The 17,995-nt window shown below is 40.1% G+C and overlaps 1 protein-coding gene across 5 annotated transcripts in view; it reads right to left on the reverse strand.

Annotated features, from left to right (window-relative positions):
* celsr3 (cadherin EGF LAG seven-pass G-type receptor 3) overlaps positions 1–17,995 on the reverse strand; it is a 106,020-nt gene that overhangs the window by 25,802 nt on the left and 62,223 nt on the right. For 4 of the 5 annotated variants that reach the window (XR_010002600.1, XM_016991632.2, XM_062969832.1 and 1 more), the window contains exons 9-18: positions 16,314–16,483; positions 15,427–15,612; positions 14,584–14,694; positions 13,801–13,969; positions 12,825–12,966; positions 11,626–11,746; positions 10,728–10,911; positions 8,695–8,796; positions 6,921–6,935; positions 2,103–2,197 (exon numbers count right to left, since the gene is read on the reverse strand). Coding sequence is in view for 4 of the 5 variants with exons in the window: in XM_016991632.2 (XP_016847121.2) it covers positions 2,103–2,197; positions 6,921–6,935; positions 8,695–8,796; positions 10,728–10,911; positions 11,626–11,746; positions 12,825–12,966; positions 13,801–13,969; positions 14,584–14,694; positions 15,427–15,612; positions 16,314–16,483 (1,295 nt within the window). In the remaining variant the exon portion in view is untranslated. The remainder of the gene's footprint in view (positions 1–2,102; positions 2,198–6,920; positions 6,936–8,694; positions 8,797–10,727; positions 10,912–11,625; positions 11,747–12,824; positions 12,967–13,800; positions 13,970–14,583; positions 14,695–15,426; positions 15,613–16,313; positions 16,484–17,995) is intronic. The other variant, XM_062969831.1, reaches the window with a different exon arrangement.

Below are 17,995 nucleotides of genomic sequence, written 5' to 3' on the forward strand. Positions count from 1 at the left end.
GGTTAACAGATGCTTCTGAGATTTAATCTACCTCATTCCCACAAATGATTATTGGTTAAAACAATGTTCTCATGTTAAAGCTAACTAATGTGAATGAAAGTTTTGAAATAGCTATAACAGCCTATCTTGCCTATATAGTCCCTGAATAATTCTCTGAATTTAACTTCACATCCTCCTCCCCCAACATCTCCTTTCAATATTGGTATTTGAAAGAGCCATGCAAATATAAGTCAGACCTACTAACAATTCATAAATTTATTTTGTTCAAGATGTATGGCGCTCTTCCCCTTCAGTTTGTACTTTTCATTTTGAATGTATTTTGATGGGCTTACGAATGATGTGAGCAATGCTAGCATTACACTTTTGAGGAATGCATACAAACAATGTTTTCATATGGGATCATGTTCTCTCTTACTGTTAGTTTGTTTACTTGTACAGTATGACATCAGGAATGTGTTTCCAGATAGACCGTGGTTACGGGAAAACACAGATAATTCAGAACACTGTTAAAAGAAATGACTTCCATTTGCACCGTACAGTTTCACTTGAAAAGTTAGACTCCTAGAAAGGACTGCTGAGGATGGTGTGATTAGGATTTTGGAGTGACTTTGTCATTTTTTAAATGCATTTTAATACTTTTATGTTTAATAGTTAAATTATATAAAGGGTTTAATTGTTTTTGATTTTTTTGTGTCATATTTATTTTCAGCTGCCTTAAGTCCCTATATCAGAAAAAAGGTAGGCTGTTAGGTATCGTGGGAGTTGAAGTCCAAAACATCTGGAGGGCTGAAGTTTGCCCATGCCTGCCCTAGAGGGATCACTGCTCCCATTTCTCATGGGTAAATGAAACTATGGATATGAATTCTGTAGTTGGGGGAATTTTACTGTATAGAAGTAAAAGCATGAATAGCTTCCTTACAGAATGAATTGGGGCGGGGGAGAGAAAGTCATGCTCTCTGTTTTTTATAATTTCCTGTTAGCTGCCTCTTCCAATCCTCTTGGAATTTTAATGATGAATTTTATTTTGCTAGATGGGACACTGTACTTCAGTTACAATCCTCTTGGAAAGTTTTCTACTGACTGGGTGAGCCTTTTTCATCAGATGTTCCCAGACACTAGCATACTTCATGCGTCAGAAGTTGTAGTTTTTACAAACTGTATAACAGTTTACAGTGTTTAGCTAATGTAGATCAAGAGAATCAAGCTAACAGAGTTGATGCAGTCTTCTGTAGGAAAATGTTCACTGTTTTTATATGCTCCTTCTCCATAGGTCTTCAGTGGCTTAACTCTTTATCTCATGTTAGAGTCATATTTCCAAAACAGGTCAGTGGACATTGAAACAAATGAACTCAGTTGTGTTTTTCTGGAAAATCAATAAGTCAGCTATCCAAGACTGGAAAATTTTAGACGGTGTACCAGATAACAATAACAACAACAACCAACAGCAGCAATGACTTTTCTGATCTCAAACACCAATGTGTCCAGTGCATTAGGTAATGAATAGACTGGTCTGGGCCCAGTCCAGGTTGAGTATCTCTTATCTGCAATGCTTGGGATCATAGTCTTTTGGATTTCAGATTCCACCCTCCCCATAGATTTTGTCTTGAGAGGCTGAAAGTTTAATACAAATGTATAATATTGTAGTTTGGTACAAATTTAGAAGACCTAAGAAATGAACTTTTGAGAGATGCCATGTGCTGAAACCACTCACTGTTCAGTATTTTCTCACATGTGCAGCCCTTCATGCTCTGATATGTAGACACAGAATTGATCATTATATGCTTTTCAGTGTGGTAAGTACAGAATCTGCATATATCGCATGTATAGAATCTGCATTCTATTGCTGCTATATACTGATTGTTGTACCCTGTGTTTGGTGTATGTTTTTCATAATGGTGTGTTTTGATCAATGTATTGTATGATATGTATTTTATGTTCATATGTTTTGACTTTGTTGTACCCTGCCCTGGGTCATTAAGAGAAGTGTGTAACTCTTAAAATGTATTGTTGTTGTTGCTGCTGCTACAACATACTGGGTATGCTTTGGAAGCACTACAATAGTCACCCAGAAATGTCCTTTGGACATACAGAGAAAGGCTTACCAAAGCTGAGAGCTCCTTGAAGGCTGGTGAAGTGCAGTTGAACAGATCTGGTTCCAGCCACCCTCTTTCCTCATCACACTGCCGAATGGCTGCACCTGATGGGGAAGAATGTCCAGGTCAGAAGCGTCTAAAATGGACATTTTTCTATTGCTGCCGCCCAGGAGAAGGCTGCCAGGATAAGAGCACCATGCAAATCAGACACAGCTTGGGCAAAATCACTGACAACGAAGGCCATCACTAGTGAGGGAAGAGGTCCAGAGGAGGAACCATACAGTCATACTTTCATTAGCAACTACAAGCAATTTGCTATGCTAACTGTCCTGATTCCATCTCCACTAATTTGAGTTTTGTACAAGTTCCCCCAAGTGCTATGATTAATTATTTCTAAGCTGGGAAAATCATGTAGGAAGAAATTCATTAGTCACAGATTCTCTGTAATGCGTCTAGCTTGTCACATGGCATAATAATTGCTCCATGAGTGAATGAATAAAATGAGAATAACCAATGCCACATTCATGATCAAATTCATGAACTCTTCCAGCTCAAACACGTCTTTCTGGAAGATTCTATATTGATGATGATGATGATGATGATGATACTTTATTTATAACCCACCCTATCTCCCAGAGGGAACTCAGGGTGGTTTCTAGCAAAATAAACACAATGGCAAATATGAAATGCCAAAACAACAATTAATAACTCAATCCAATGGGTAAAAACAGATTCAATATGAATTATAAAATAACAACTTACATAAACAGACATGGTACATCACAATACTGACTAGTACTTGGAAATTGGAACCATTCTGAAATTTAAATTTAATTTGTCATCTCTGGATGAATGCTACCATTTTACTGTCTTTAACTGTGTAGCTGTTGAACCCATAAAATGGAAAGTAGTGGTCTTGAATCCTGACAATGATATGTCAAGTGCCAATGGGATTAAAAATGTATTATTTAGAGGGGTCAAAACTGACCACAGTCTTAACAGTAATCAGAATATTTAATCAAAATTGGACTAACTTGCATGGGTCACAACCATATCTAATGTTGTTTGGATGGGTGGTGGTGGTATTTGTCCGTTTTATCTCCATATTAGTTTCATATACATAATCTGAATTACATTTTTATTTAGGTGGAAAGGCCTATATTATTTATTCAAGAGGAATGATATGGGAGGCTTCTACAGGGAGATGAGTATGTATAAACAAATGGACAAAATGCAGAAGTGGTTATGGAAAGAGATGATGATGTATGCAGGACAAGAAGAACCACTCCCACCTCCAAGCACTGGGGATCCCTTACCAAAACTCTTATATTTGAAGACATGGCTAGACATTGCATGCAACACTGGGGAGTGGGGAGAGGAATCTGAACCAGAAAACCAATATGGGAGGAAAGGATTAAGCACCCTTTCTTTACATTCCTTCTCTGATCCAAATGACCCCCTTCTGAAACTTCTTCTTTTATACATTTTTTACATTTAGATTTAAATTTATGTTAGTCCCAATACTACATTCATATTTTGAATACACAGATTTATTTCAGTTAAAGAAGTTGCTGCATTCCTGAGCTTTACTTCTTTAACAAAAAAAAGTTGTACTGGAGGCAAAACTAACATGGAAAGAATAGGGCATGGGTTTCAACACCACTCAAAAGAAGAACAGTTTGAGATGTTTCAGCAATGTTTTATTAAAAACTAAATGATAGGCATATGTGAACAGGCAGGTGGGGTAAGCTAGGCATAAGTAAAGAAAAACAATATAGAGATCATTCAAAGGCTTCTTCCAAAGAGTGTAGGATTTTAGATGTAGCTGCTGTTGACCTTGCCTGTTGTAGACAGGTGCGTACATATAAATTGCGATTACCTAGAACACAAATTCATTCTTACCTAGCTCAAGTTTAAATTGCATTGCTTACTGCAGGAATACTGTTGAAACCTCTCTTTGAAGGTCTCTTTTACCACCCCCCACCCAGTGCTAATGCTCTTAAAAAATATTCAAGCTAGACAGATAATGAACAGGAAAGTGGAACTGGACATATATAATAAGCGGAAAAGGAGTGTCTTTACAAGAAGTTGTATCTTTCCAGATACTTTGTTGAGTTATGTTGGTACACACAAATTAATAAATGAGAATGTGTGTATTTCTGTGGCAATTGAAGCCCTGACACATGAAGTTACATACCTAAAGGACTTTTTTGTATTATTGTCCTATCTGCAGTGCTAAATTTTGAGTTGAAACCTCCCTTGAGGGCTAGTAAAGTCAAAAAGTGGACAGCTATAATTCATCAGGAAATAATAGTTGATACCACAAAAACCAATGATACTTTTTGGTTATTGTCCAAGCTTCTGAGATCAATTTCGCAAACTACGATAAACACTATCAGAAAAAAGAGGTTGCCTGAACCCATAAAAATAAATCTAGATGCCTCAAAATTTGACAATTTTTCATTGTCATCTAATTTCCAATGGGCTGCTTTTAAGTTTACTAGAAACAAAAATCAGGTCTACAATAACTCATCAGGACTTTTTATGGCAGTCTTAGGCACTTAGGTTTTTGGCACACAGGAGGGGCCAAGACACAGAAGCTAAAATTCCTAAGATTTAAAAAGGGATAGAAAAATGGAAGAGTTTTCACATCAAAGGGCATTAACACAGGAGGTCAAAAGATACTTAGCCACTTGTGCTTCTTCTATTTTTGTCAGTTTTATACTGATTTGTGCAATGCTTTTGACATGAAATAAAATAAAACACTGGAGGTGCCTGGTTCCCCTACGGAGTACTATGATCCAAGCAACACCAGACACATTTCAGCATATATGTAGGCATGTATGTATAGAATTATCCTAAGGGCTACAGACTTGGCAACTTTCACATTATCTACTTATATAGAATAGCCATCAAATGTGCTTAAATCACAGAATACAGCACTATAAAACAAGATTCTGCCATTTGTGAAACAATCACTGCCATGCATTGGAAGGTCACCAAGATCACCAAAGCCAACAGATCCACACTCTCAATATCTATACAAAAGCTGTATAGATATCCAGTGGGAACATTAACACATCCTTAATGCTACTATCAGTATCACAAACAGCACCAGCACTATGGTCAGCATGAACTGGAACATCCTCACCAGAAGGCCTAGAAGCGCGTTCAGCAATGACCTGAATGGGAAAGACATGAGCACTGTAATAACAGCTGTGATCACTTATGATTTCAGGCATAGTAGGTCAATATTGCTGCTGTCGAATGGGAAAGGGTGACATTCTGCCAGGGCCAGTGCTATTACACATTTAGTTAATTAAGTCTTATCACTGGTACTGCCCAAAACTCTTCTGTTATGATTCAATTGCCTTCCTTTTCCTTCTTTGCCTTCTTTGCCAGATAGCGCTCCTCTTGAGCTTCTTTACAATTACAGTTCAACTCCTCCTATCCACAGACTTGATACTCATGGTTTCACTTATCCACTTAAAAATATTCCCTGCTAGAGTTTCTGGTAATATCTAGCTTCCCCCTCCACCAACCCACATAAGTGTAATTCTGTGGTATGCTTCCAGCCAAAGTACAGTTTGCTATTATCCCTTGTTTTAGGTACCTTGCAACATATCCATCACAGATGCTGGGATTATACTGTACTTTTTAAGGCCTACAACAACAGTGCTAAAGCATGCAAATTAAATATCATGTGAGATGCAAACATTTAAATGCACTTATTCAATAAATTCGTATTGATTACAGTTTCTTGTTGATTGCACACATGCTGAAACACATGAAACAGCCAAAAGACAAACCCTGCTACCCTATCCAGCTGAAAGGAAAAGAAAAATACACCCGGTAGCAGATAGTTCCCCTTTCATTCTTACTATTTTTCTTCACCAAATTATATATATATATATATATATATATATATATATATATATATATATACACACACACACACACACACACACACACACACACACACACACACATACACACACACACACACACACACACACACACACACACTCCACTATCATATTTTTGACAAATGCCCAGGGATTGAGAAAGAAAACAATGCACATCCCACACAAAACCAAAACAAGAGCTTGGAATGTTATTTTTAAAAAGTAATTTGATGCACCTTCCTCATTGTTTTTCAAAGTACCTTACTGACATTACTTGTCGCTCATTATTAGAAAAACAATGTGTTATTAGCATATTGCATTTATTTTTAATATAAACATATCTAAAATACCAAAAAGGTCTCAAATCCCTTCATTTGACCCCCAAGAGCAAATTTTAAGAATAACAAGTAAATGTCCATTACAACAAAAAGAAAAAAAAAAGGTAACACTGATATCAATTGTGATGTCACTTTTTAAAATTAACAACTTTGGTATTGTCACTATCCAAAAAGCAATGTGTTGCAGGTAACATTCTTACTTGGAACACATTACTTCCAAGCTCTGTGCAGAATACAACATCCATTGGGCTGGAGCTCCAAAACTCTTCTGTCGATTAAGTTACATCAAATCCACAAAGAAGCATGAAGGCAACAAGCATAAGCATAAGCAGGGTATATGTGACAGTGAGTAATTTCTGCAGGTTAGTGTTTGGTGAAAAGGTAAAGAGGCTGAAGGTCAGACAGGACAACAAGGAAGGAATCAGGAGTCAGGTAAGGCGTTTTTAATAGAACCAGCATCCCTTGCAACATCAGGAGAAAGCATGGGGTCTGGTGGTGCCTCAAGCAGGAAGCAGGGAATGGATAAGCCACACAGAACAGCCCTGGCAAAGCAGGAGGGAGGAATGGAAAGCAATAGGCCTTACCTGCACCTCGCAAACCTGAGTTGGAGGAAGAGAAGAATGTAGAGAAAAGACATCATTAAAAGCTTTAACGCAGTGGAGGCTTTCGCATGTATCCTGGGGGAGGGCTGGGATCTTCGCAGAAGTCTTTATTGATGCAATAATCCAGACTTTTAAGACAGCACTATATCCCAAGTATCTCTAAATTCAAGAAAGGCCCTGAGTGTATCTGCACTGCAGAATTAATGCAACTTGACGTCTGCCTTGGCCCAATGCTATGGGATCCTAGGCACTGCAATTTTGCCAGGACTTTAGTCTTCCCTGTCGAAGAGTGCTGGTCCCTCAACAAATGACAAGTTCCAGGGTTCCACAGCTTTGAGCCATGGAAGTTAATGCGGTGCTAACTGCATTAATTCAAAAGCATAAATGCATAACCTGTGTACTTTATCCTACTGGTAAACATGCAGGTGCACAATGGCTTCAATTTTGGTGGGGTTATTAAGGCAAGTTTTCCAAATGCCATGCTAAGAGTTAATCCGTAGGATGCATGAATCCACAGAACCATCAGAGGAACTGCACTAAACATACGTGCACCACCCATGTAACTGTCAAGAAAAATATGACAATTGTTCTCTAGATTTGGAATGGGTCCATCCTTACATCCTTAAAATGAATGCATTTGGAATGACCTACAATTAGCTCCTTTTAAAATCCAGCCCCATTCTGAGATCATGGTCCCAGTGTTGCAGTCTGGAATACCAAGAGGCTTAGACTTCTTCCTCTAATATGTGGTGGCTTCTGCACCTTCCAAGCGGCCACATTGGGACATTTTTGGCAATCCAGAAGTGATGCAACGTTGCTTCCAGTTTTGGCCTATTTGGAGCTGTTTTTTCTCCTCGAAGATGAGGAGTTGTAAAAAAACGAATCTTGCAAAACCGCCATCTGGAGACAGCTTTGTGCCATTTTAAATATTTTATGGCAAATCGAGTAAAATTTATTTGCTTGTTTGTTTATTTATTTGGTGTGAGGACTTATGAGTGTTTGGGGGGGGGGTATAAAAAAGGGACTTGGGGCCACAGGTTGCCCTTTTCTCATGCATGTTCTAAAAAGCTATCACCTTTAGCTGGCAGGAGGGAAAATGCCGGATACCTTTGGCTTTGGGTTGCTGTGACATTTCTGGGTTGTATGGCCATGTTCCAGAAGCATTCTCTCTTGACTTTTGGACCTTTGGCTTTAATCAAATCCCTGATCGGTTACAACACCCCAAGGTTCAGGCCACCTGGATGCTCATACTCTAAACCAGCCACTTCAGAGTCTTGGCTGCCTCATGAACACAGCTCCTGTTTAATCTCATAACTGTTCGATTCATTAGTTGCCTGGACTTCACTGGCTCTATTTATTCATTTGTTTGTTTAATACTCCACCTTTCTTTCCCCTGGGATGGGATTCAAGGCAGTTCTAGTTTCTTTAGAATCATATTGATGATAATGGTGTCAAAGATCAACTAACATAGGACTAGAACAGTGGTTCTCAAACTGTGGGTCCCCAGATGCTTTGGACTTCAACCCTCAGAAATCCTAACAGCTGGTAAACTGGCTGGGATTTCTGGGAGTTGTAGGCCAAAATACTTGGGAGACCCCCAGGTTGAGAACCACTAGGCTAGAAGAAGAAGCCATAAAGACATGGAACACCTTAGCGGAAGAGTCATTCTCAGCTTTTTGAATCTGCTGAAATCAAAGAGGATAGATATTAACACGCTGTTCATAAATACACCTTCTGGTCATGGGAAGACACTTACCCAGTGAACCTTTGGGGCAAGGCACTGCAGCTGGCAAGCCAAACTTGGTCTGAGGCCACCATACTCCAGCTTTCAGAGACTTAGGACATGCATCATAAAGCACTGCAACACCAAGAACAAAAACAAAGTCACCTGGAGTCCTGTGGTCCTGTTCTTCTCAAGAAAGCTGAGACAGAGAGATCTTCAAAACACTGCAAAGGATCTTTCAGAATTGATCAGCATGATTTAGACAGTTGGCATAAAATTGTATTTCACTGGTATTTAAAAGCAGATACATTACAGTAAACCGATACTAGACTCTAGATATATGGAGGCAGGTGGTTTTGTGCACCTACCACCTGACATATTGGGGGAGATTATTCAACTAAAGAACTAAATATTTGGATGTGAACTTTTGAAGGGACCCATTACTTTCACTTCCAAATCATATGCAGGGCATAAATGAAATATTTGATGTGGAATTTATACACATTTCTTTCCTGGGGCCAGAATGAGCACATTAGTTGGATGGAAGAAATAGGGAACTCTATGGCTAATTAATGTCTTACAAATATAGCCAAAAGCAAAAGGAGTGTGTTGAGGTACATAGCCCTTGTCAAGGTAATTAATTATGTCTCTAAACATGCAACTACGGGAAGACTGGATAATAAATAATGATTCAATACAGATTATGTTGTCTTTACTGTGAGCATTTTAATGTTGCTTATTTATATTTACTATTTAATAAGAGAGAATAACAGCGACATGAGTATTAAGAAGTATTAGGGTTTAACTTTAAGCTCCCATTTTCCACCAGAGTTATCTTCTTGCATGAAGATCAGTCCAGGCAACCTAGTAGTTACATTCAGTCATATATCTGTGGCATAGTTATTTTAAGAAGAGGAGACCTGAACTGTTTTTGCTATGTGCCTTCAAGTTTTTCTGACTTATATCAACCCTGAAGAGAACCAACCACAGCATTTTCTTGGCAAGATTTGTTCAGAGGAGATTGAAAAGAATGTGACATGCCCAAGGGATGCAAACCCTGATCTCCAGTCATAGTCCAACGCTCAAGTTGCTATTCCATGCTAACTCAGACACTGACTGCTCCTTCTAAAAAAACAGTGTGAAAGTGCTGCCATCTCCCATAATTCTTTCTTTTGACATGTAGTTATATCCACTGCTTCAGAATTTTAGAAGTACAGTTTCTTCTTCCAGAGGAAGCATAGGCTAATGAAGTAAGGATAGAGAGGAGTTTTGCCTAGAACGGGGTTTTTTTCCGTGTCAGGAGCAACCGGAGTTGCTTCTGGAGTGAGAGAATTGGCCGTCTGCAAGGACGTTGCCCAGGGGACGCCTGGATGTTTTGATGTTTTTACCATCCTTGTGAGCGGCTTCTCTCATGTCCTCGCATGGAGCTGGTGCTGATAGAGGGAGCTCATCCACACTCTCCCCGGATGGGATTCGAACCTGGCAGCTTTCAGGTCAGCAACCCAACCTTCAAGTCATGAGGCTTTTATACCCTTGGCCATTGGAGCCTCCTCACCTAGAACGGTTTAAAACACACTCACTTCTACAGGGAAATGCCTTGGTATGGGCAGAGGAAGGGATTTGTTGTTGTTATTACATGTCTTCAAGTCAACTTTGACGTATGATAGTCACCCTTTCATCAACAGCCTTGCTTAGGTTCTATAGACTCAGGGCCTTGATTGAGTCTCTCCATCTGGAATGTGGTCCTCTTCTTTCCTATTGCCTTCTACCTTCCCAAACATTGTTATCTTTTCCAACGAGTCATATCTTCTTGTGACATGTCCAAGGCACAACAGCCTCAATTTAGTCATCTTGACTTACAGGGGAGTTCTGGTTTGATTTGTTCTAGGACCCATTTATCTGTCTTTTTAGCACTCCATGGCATCCATCCCCTTTTCTAGGGAAAATCTTTTTTTGGGGCAGAGGAAGGGCACCACACCCCTAAATAGAGGGGGGAGGGGTGCTTCACTGCTTGAGCCATGAGCTGCCAATGCTGTTCTGACAATGCTCCCTCGGCCTGTACTCACCTTGGCAGCCACTGGATGTCACCTCTGCAAAGGGACTGTCACAACTGTTACACTGTCGGCCAATGACTCCTGGTCTGCAGTGACACTGGCCTGTCTCCTGATCGCAGGAACGCGAGGAGGAGCCAATGGGGTAGCAGTCACAGGGAAGGCAAGCATCCCTCCCTTTGGGATGATAATGGAAATCCTATGGAAAGAAGGGAGAGGGGCAGGGTAGGTGGTTAGAGAACTGGGTCATAGGAAGAGGAGTGGCGGACGTGAAGGGTGGACAAGACTACAGGCAAGGGGACAGGGCCAAAACAAGGAGCATAGCAAAACAGCAGGAGAAGTGGGGTGGCCTGGTGGGACAAAGAAAGGAGCAGCATTAGGAAGCAGAAAATCATAGCAGCCCCCCGCCCCACCCCACTCTCAGTCAGGAAACATAAACAATCCCTTCCTCCATTATGGAAAGCTCTCCTCCTGCTGAGCTCCCACAGTGGTTTCAGCCTTCTTTGACTATTGTGGATCTTCCTTTCATCTATAACATTTCTGAGGTACTGTTCTTAAAGAATCCAGGAATTTTCAGACACTTACCCTAAACTTGTAGTATTAAACTGGGGTCAAGCTTTGGTGTGTGGACATGGTAGGAATGGAGGTAGGGAGAACTGGGGGTGGGGGAGAGGAAAACTGGAGAAAGTGGGACTCCTGGAGAGTAAAGAATCCCAAGGGGGAAAAACAAAAATGTGTGAAAGTGGGCATTAGGGTGAGACTATGTTTCCAAGTATGAATGCAATGAGGTTGCAGAGCCAAGAACAGAAGTGAAAGACAATATTGCAAAGCAAGGGCAAAGTGAGTCATGTACCATTTCAGATCCAAAGAATAGCGTAATTCTGCAAAGCCGGAAGTGTGACTGTCTCCTCACCTTACAGTGACATTGCCCGTTGGCTTTATTACAGTCTGGGTCAAATCCCTTGGCTGCGTTGCAGTTGCAGGGCCCACATGTTGGATTCCCCCACCAGCCCTTTGGACACTGTTGATCCATCCTGCAAGGGAAAAAGTCAGGTAGATAGATACCTGATGTTCTGAATGCTACCTTATTGATGGTCATATAGCAAGTGAAAATACAGAAGCCTGAAATGTGAGCAGTTGTGACATTTTACTGATTTAAAGCCTGGATTTCTATATTTATTAGGTTGATTTTCAGTACAATGTTCTACAGATAGATAAGAAATTATTGCAATACATTTTGGGAAACTTTGTAACAGCAATGAAAGTTCCATGATGGGGGCAATTTTTTTTCAAGAATGCAAGCATTGCTTTCCCTCCCAATGAATTTTGTGACATCATTACAAAGTCCAATCCGATTTGCTGTCAAAACATTTGTACATTCACTATGCAATCTCCAATAGACGTGAATTACTGTTCCTGAGGAGACGCACTCAATGTGTTTAAATGTTAAAGCAGCCACAGAAGACAGAGAAAATATTAGCAGGGAGAAGGGATTAATGAAGAAACTATTTCAGCCCTAAAAAAAGCACCATCTGATGTCTTCATAACGAAATAGGCCAGTCCAAGCTATGTTCAGAATGTGGCGTCTAATGTCCTAAACAGAGTTTGTAAGAAATTTACATTTTTTCAGAGAGCTTTGAAACAGTAATTTTAAAAGAATACAACTCTTAGAATTCCCCATCTGCCTCTGCAAGCACTTTAAGTCAGAAAAAGTAACTTGTCCTGGCTCTACTCTTTCAGAATCCTGATAAACCACTTTTCTACTGCCTTGCTGAAATTGTAAAAAAAAAAAGTAGATTGTGTATGCATGTGGATAAAACGTATCTTGGGAGTGAAATTGACACACTGTTTAGATCTGTCTGTTTGAAACTGATTAGCTGAAATCACTTCATTCCAAAACATTGAATGTGAACCAGCCTTTAAACTCGGAATAAGTTGGCATACAAAAAGCAAACCTCAATAGTAAAAAACTGGAGCACAAGGTTCCTCACAGCGATCAAACCATTAATGATTAGTGGCTCCTAGAGTTGAGGTGACCCTACAACGAGGGGAGTAGTATTCCTGTCATGCCAGTGGGATGTTAGAAAATACAGGGCTGGTTCTTGATCTCACCTGTGCTCACAGTACTGCCCAAAGTGATTTTCTCCACACTCACAGACATAGCCATGGGGAGCACCAGGCCTCTTCCGACACAATGACTTATTTTTGCACGGGTTCAGATGACAGGCATCAACACAGCTCCTGCCATAGTGCCCTGGAAGAATGAATACATAGTTGCCTTGGGAAAACATATATCAATGAAAACATCTGGGACTCCATAGAAGAAATTCTCTGAAAGTGAGGAAATGCTAACTGAGCCAGTAGTTCATTAAAGGGAATCAAGTTGCATAACCAAGCCCCCTTTCTTTCCCCACTATTGACATTGTGCAATAAAGACTAAAGCTATGGTCAGAACAATATTGTAAGTATGATGCAAATCTGCTTGATTTCCACATCTTTAGACAACATGTTTGGCTTACATGAGTTTTTATTTTTATTTTTCAGTGACTGAAACTTGAAAAGGACAATAGGAGGGAACAATGAATGCCACACCAGCCCCATAGTGCTCCATCTTTTGTGATTCCTGTTATATGCAAGGAACTAGATACTAAATTTCTCTCTCTCTCTCTCTCTCTCTCTCTCTCTATATATATATATATATATATATATATATATATGTGTGTGTGTGTGTGTGTGTGTGTGTGTGTGTGTGTGTGCATATTGCTATTTTCAAGAGGAACATTACACACTTCTCTTTTTAAAAAAATAATCTTAGTTTGGGTGTAGGTTTTTGTTTTTTTTGCTAAAGGCACAAAATGACTCAATAGGGATTGTGTGCAAGTAGTATACTTGTCCATGAACACTGCACATACATTACCTGTATGCGCCAACACTAGAAGGGGAAAAATACCTCTCAAAAAAGCAAAGGAGAAACATAAAAAGTTAAACACTTAAAAGAAACAAAGTGGAAACATAAAGAAAAAAGGAAACACAAACCAAAAGTTAAAAGGACAAGAACAAGAGCCTGTGTTGCTTGTATATCTCCTACCTGGCTGGCATACACAGGAATAGCTTTGCCACTTGTCCTGACATATACTGTTAGCAGGGCAAGGGTTGGAGTCACAAGGGTTGGGCACTGTGCATCCTGCCTCCACGTTCAAAGTGCTGCTGGGCTTGGGTAATGCAGTCCCAGTGGCTGTGCCCCCCAGGCGCACGCCCTGAAAGCCAAGGGAAAAAGGCATTGCAGTCTTCCACTAAAAAGGCTGGACTTGAATGAAAAGATCTTGGGCATCTTAAACAATCCTGTCATGGAGACATAGGGAGTTGTCTTACACTGAGTCAGACCCATGGTCCATACTGCCCAGGACTGTTAATGCTCAATTATAGAGGCTCTCCTGGCTTTCAGGCAAAAGTTTTTCCAGTCTCACCTGGAAATGCCAGAGATTGAAGCTCAAACATTCTGCATGCAAAGAATGCTTTATGGTTTACAGCCTTGCTCAGCTGCAAGAGTGCCCCTAACCCCATTTTTGAACTGCGTGTTATCCATATACTGTACAAATTGGCGAATCTCTCCAGTGCTGGCAATTGGACATCCAGATGTTATCAAATATTCTCTTCCTTAGATCCAAATATTTGGGGGCCCTATCTATCTTGAAGTCCCTGAGTCAGATAACCAAGAAAGAATGCCAGCACCCAAAGGAAGATCCTCTGGTTTGGTTTCTCCACCTGGCTTGTGGAAAGGGGACTTCCCATTTGTGAAAGACCCTATCTGGGAATCAAAACATGGATAAGAAGAGAAAGTCTGAGCTTTGAAAAAACTGTTGGAACTCACCTGGATGCAGCCTGCAAAACCATGGTGCACTTTACCAGACTCTAAGATTCCCCCAACATGGAGATGCTTCACCTTCAAGCCATGCAGCTCATTGCCAACCACAACAGTGTCCTGAGAAGAGAAGCCCAGACCATAAGAACGCAGTAGGTGCACCATGGCTCACATCCCTTACCACAGCCTGCCGACTGCTATTTCATCTTCGCAGACTACTTTATGGGAATCTCTGGACTGGTAACATGTTCCTTAAAGGAACTAAGAAAAAGCTGTAGATCAGGATGGGCCTGTTAATATTAATCATATAGAGCAGGAATGGCAACTTGTAGTTTCTAGATGAGGTTTCTCAATCAGAGTTAACTGAGAAGTCATGAGAAATTCTGAAAAAAACATTATGGTGTTGTTGTTTTTTATGTAAACTATAGCTATAAAAATTCTTATGCAGGGGGTTTCTAATACTTGTAATTTTTATCTGAGACCTTAAAATTATTTCAAGGGTTCCTTCGTGGGAAAAAGATTATTTTTCCCAGATTATTTTTAACAGTGATCATTCCTAATCAGGGTAGTCAATGAGAAAGAAAGAAGAACAGTTGGATGGTCACACATTCCACATTCCTGACCTAGGAGAAGGAGGATATCTGCTCATACAATAAGTCACAAATTGCCCCTTCCTAATGTATAGGAAGATGGACACAAAGGGAATGAGGTCTCAAGGTTAGGGAAACCAGACTGCTGAACACAGTAGGGGCAGATGAGAAGGACAAGATTCACTGAAGGGACTCCAACTCTAGTGTGTGCAATGTGTCCCAATGTGGAGATGAATAAGATGCCACTATTATCAGGGATCACCTGGTAGGATCCAAAATCCAGGTTGAGGGTGACGATATAGCGAGCATCTTGGCCACTGCGTATATCCTGGAGCTGCAGCTGAAGATCATGCCATGCTCCATCGTTCAGCTGCATTTGATCCAGAAGGAGTTTTGTGGTGCGTCCAGAACCTCTGTTCACCATGAAGGAGAGCAGCCCAGAGTCCAGCTAAAGAAATGGTAAAGCAGCAAGGGAAGAGCCGTCTTAGTAATGACCTTTTCCATGTGAAATGTCCCGAATGTGGTAACATTCAAGCACTAGCACTCTGGCGTTTGACAAGCATTCTGCATATGATTATTGTTACACTTCTTATTGCCTTTACTCTTTCGGCTCTAGTGCTGTCACATCACACCCTAATAATAAAAAACCCTTTGGCTATTTACTTTTCATTGTCTTTTTAGTTATTATTTTGTTGTTTATATCTTTACCCCACACCAATGACATTTGCCAGTTGAGTGGCAGGCGATAATCTTAAACCATTAAAGACAGAACACAAAAATTTCTACCCTGTAAGCAAGACTACGACAGTTCAGCCTAGTTAACTTCTTGCTCTTAATTACTCACAGATACACTGCACATTAAGAAAGCTGCTCAGACAGGACTATATATCTTCAAGGTCAGTGTGAAGCCACAAAAACAGAACATTCCTATAGCAATAACCTAATTTTCCATGTTATAGATCCTGCATGACAAAAGGATATCAGTTTTTCTTTACTACAGAGAGATCCTTGCTGCAAGAGTTTGTTTTAATTTCACCTGTTGCCACTTCCCAATTAAGTGCTCAAGAGAAACATCTCTGGGTGTTTGATACAATCTTTGGTAAAAGCAGGGACCTGCAAGCAATTCCCCTGTCAGTACCAGAACCATACCTGGCAGCGTATGGTGACAAACTGGCCGGCGTGGGCCTGAAGTAACACTCCGTTCAGCTGGCGTGTCCGAAATGCCAGGCCCATATACCAAGGTGTGGAGATCTTCATCTCATTCTTGAAATCCCAGAAAAGAATGCTGTTGCCATGGAAATGATGGGGATGATGCATAGCTGGGAGGAAAAAAACAGTATAAAAGATGATGGAGGTAAGAACCATATGAAGAAGCTTGTCACTAAGCAGCCTCTTTTTGCTCATTGCTATAACTTCTCTGCTTTTGTTTTCCAAACAAGAAAAATATCTGAACTGAGCTTTCAAAAGTGTGTTAGAGGTTTGATCCTGCTTTAATTCTTTGCAGAAGAAATTTCAGAAGTAGGAATGCTCAAAGGTTTCAAAATGAAGCAACGTGGTCTTAACTTTCCAGACAACTGTCTGGGCTGCAATGCATCTATCTGTCAGCCATCACACATTTCTAAATTTTGTGAGAAATGGTGTCTCTAAATTCAAAAAACATATCAAAAGGCATATACAATTGTGTATTTTAGGACTGATTACATCCTAAATGTGCTTTCTTCTTCAATGCTGAAAAATGATGTCTTAATTCTCTCTTGCATGCCACACAGATTATAAAGAGAGAGTCAGGATTTTGATATGTTGAATCCCCTGAATATTCATGCCTAAGGACCTCATCACACTAGAGTTTGGATCCACTTTAAATCTACTTTAAATCCACTCTAGGGAGGGGCCTTTAAACAGCTCAGCCAGACAGTTCCTCAGCCTCACCAAACTACAAACTCCAGAATTTTGCAGGATTAAAAGTGGATCAATCTGGTGTGATGAGGTAGCAAGAGAACTATATGAAATTCATGGGATTGCCATAAGTCAACAGGCAACTTGAAGGCACACACCCCCTCTGTAATATAGTTTAGTGTGCTTTGTACTTGGACATCAGTAACAAAAGACAGAACACATCTTAAGAGATCCCTGTGGAAATGAAAGGTCAGGTAAGACTTATTAGGTTTCAGATGTGAGTCTAGAAAAGCTGTTTTTTATGAGGTAACCAAGAGCCAAGATTTGTAATTAGAGATCAGAATTCCTATCCTGCCAAAAACATTAACTAAAGGCTGGTTCTAAAGTACAGTCCCAGGCTCAATAAGTATCTGACCTGGCCATAACCTCAATTTGCTCCTGGGATGTGAACAGCTAAGGGTTTCATATCCTTTGTGTACACTGTTCTAATTTCTGAAATGTCTATCAACTTTCTTGTTAGAAAAGGTCAGAATTGATCATAAAACATGCCTCGGACATCCTGAAACAAAAGTCTCTCTATCTCTGATATTTTTGTGTCACCTCCCAGACCACAAAGGCTCCTAAGATGATGGATAACTTCATTAAAACAATACAAAGACAAAAAAACATTTTGAAATATGTTAAAATATTTTCCTTAAAAACTGCTAAAAGCAGTCTAATAATATTCTTAGACATCAATTTTAAAACAGATAAAATAGAGCAATTTCAAACATTAAACACATTAAACACTGTCTGTCAGAAGCTTGAAAGAGTTGAATGTGTCCCCAAGTAGGGAGTCCCACAGTTGAGGTGCTGCTATCCACTACTTTAGCTTCATGAAAGGTTGGGATATGCAACAAGTCTCCTCTAAAGATCTCATATTTCTGGTGGGCTCT

The sequence above is a fragment of the Anolis carolinensis genome, chromosome 2 (assembly GCF_035594765.1).
Source record: "Anolis carolinensis isolate JA03-04 chromosome 2, rAnoCar3.1.pri, whole genome shotgun sequence".
Taxonomy (NCBI): Eukaryota; Metazoa; Chordata; class Lepidosauria; order Squamata; family Dactyloidae; genus Anolis; species Anolis carolinensis.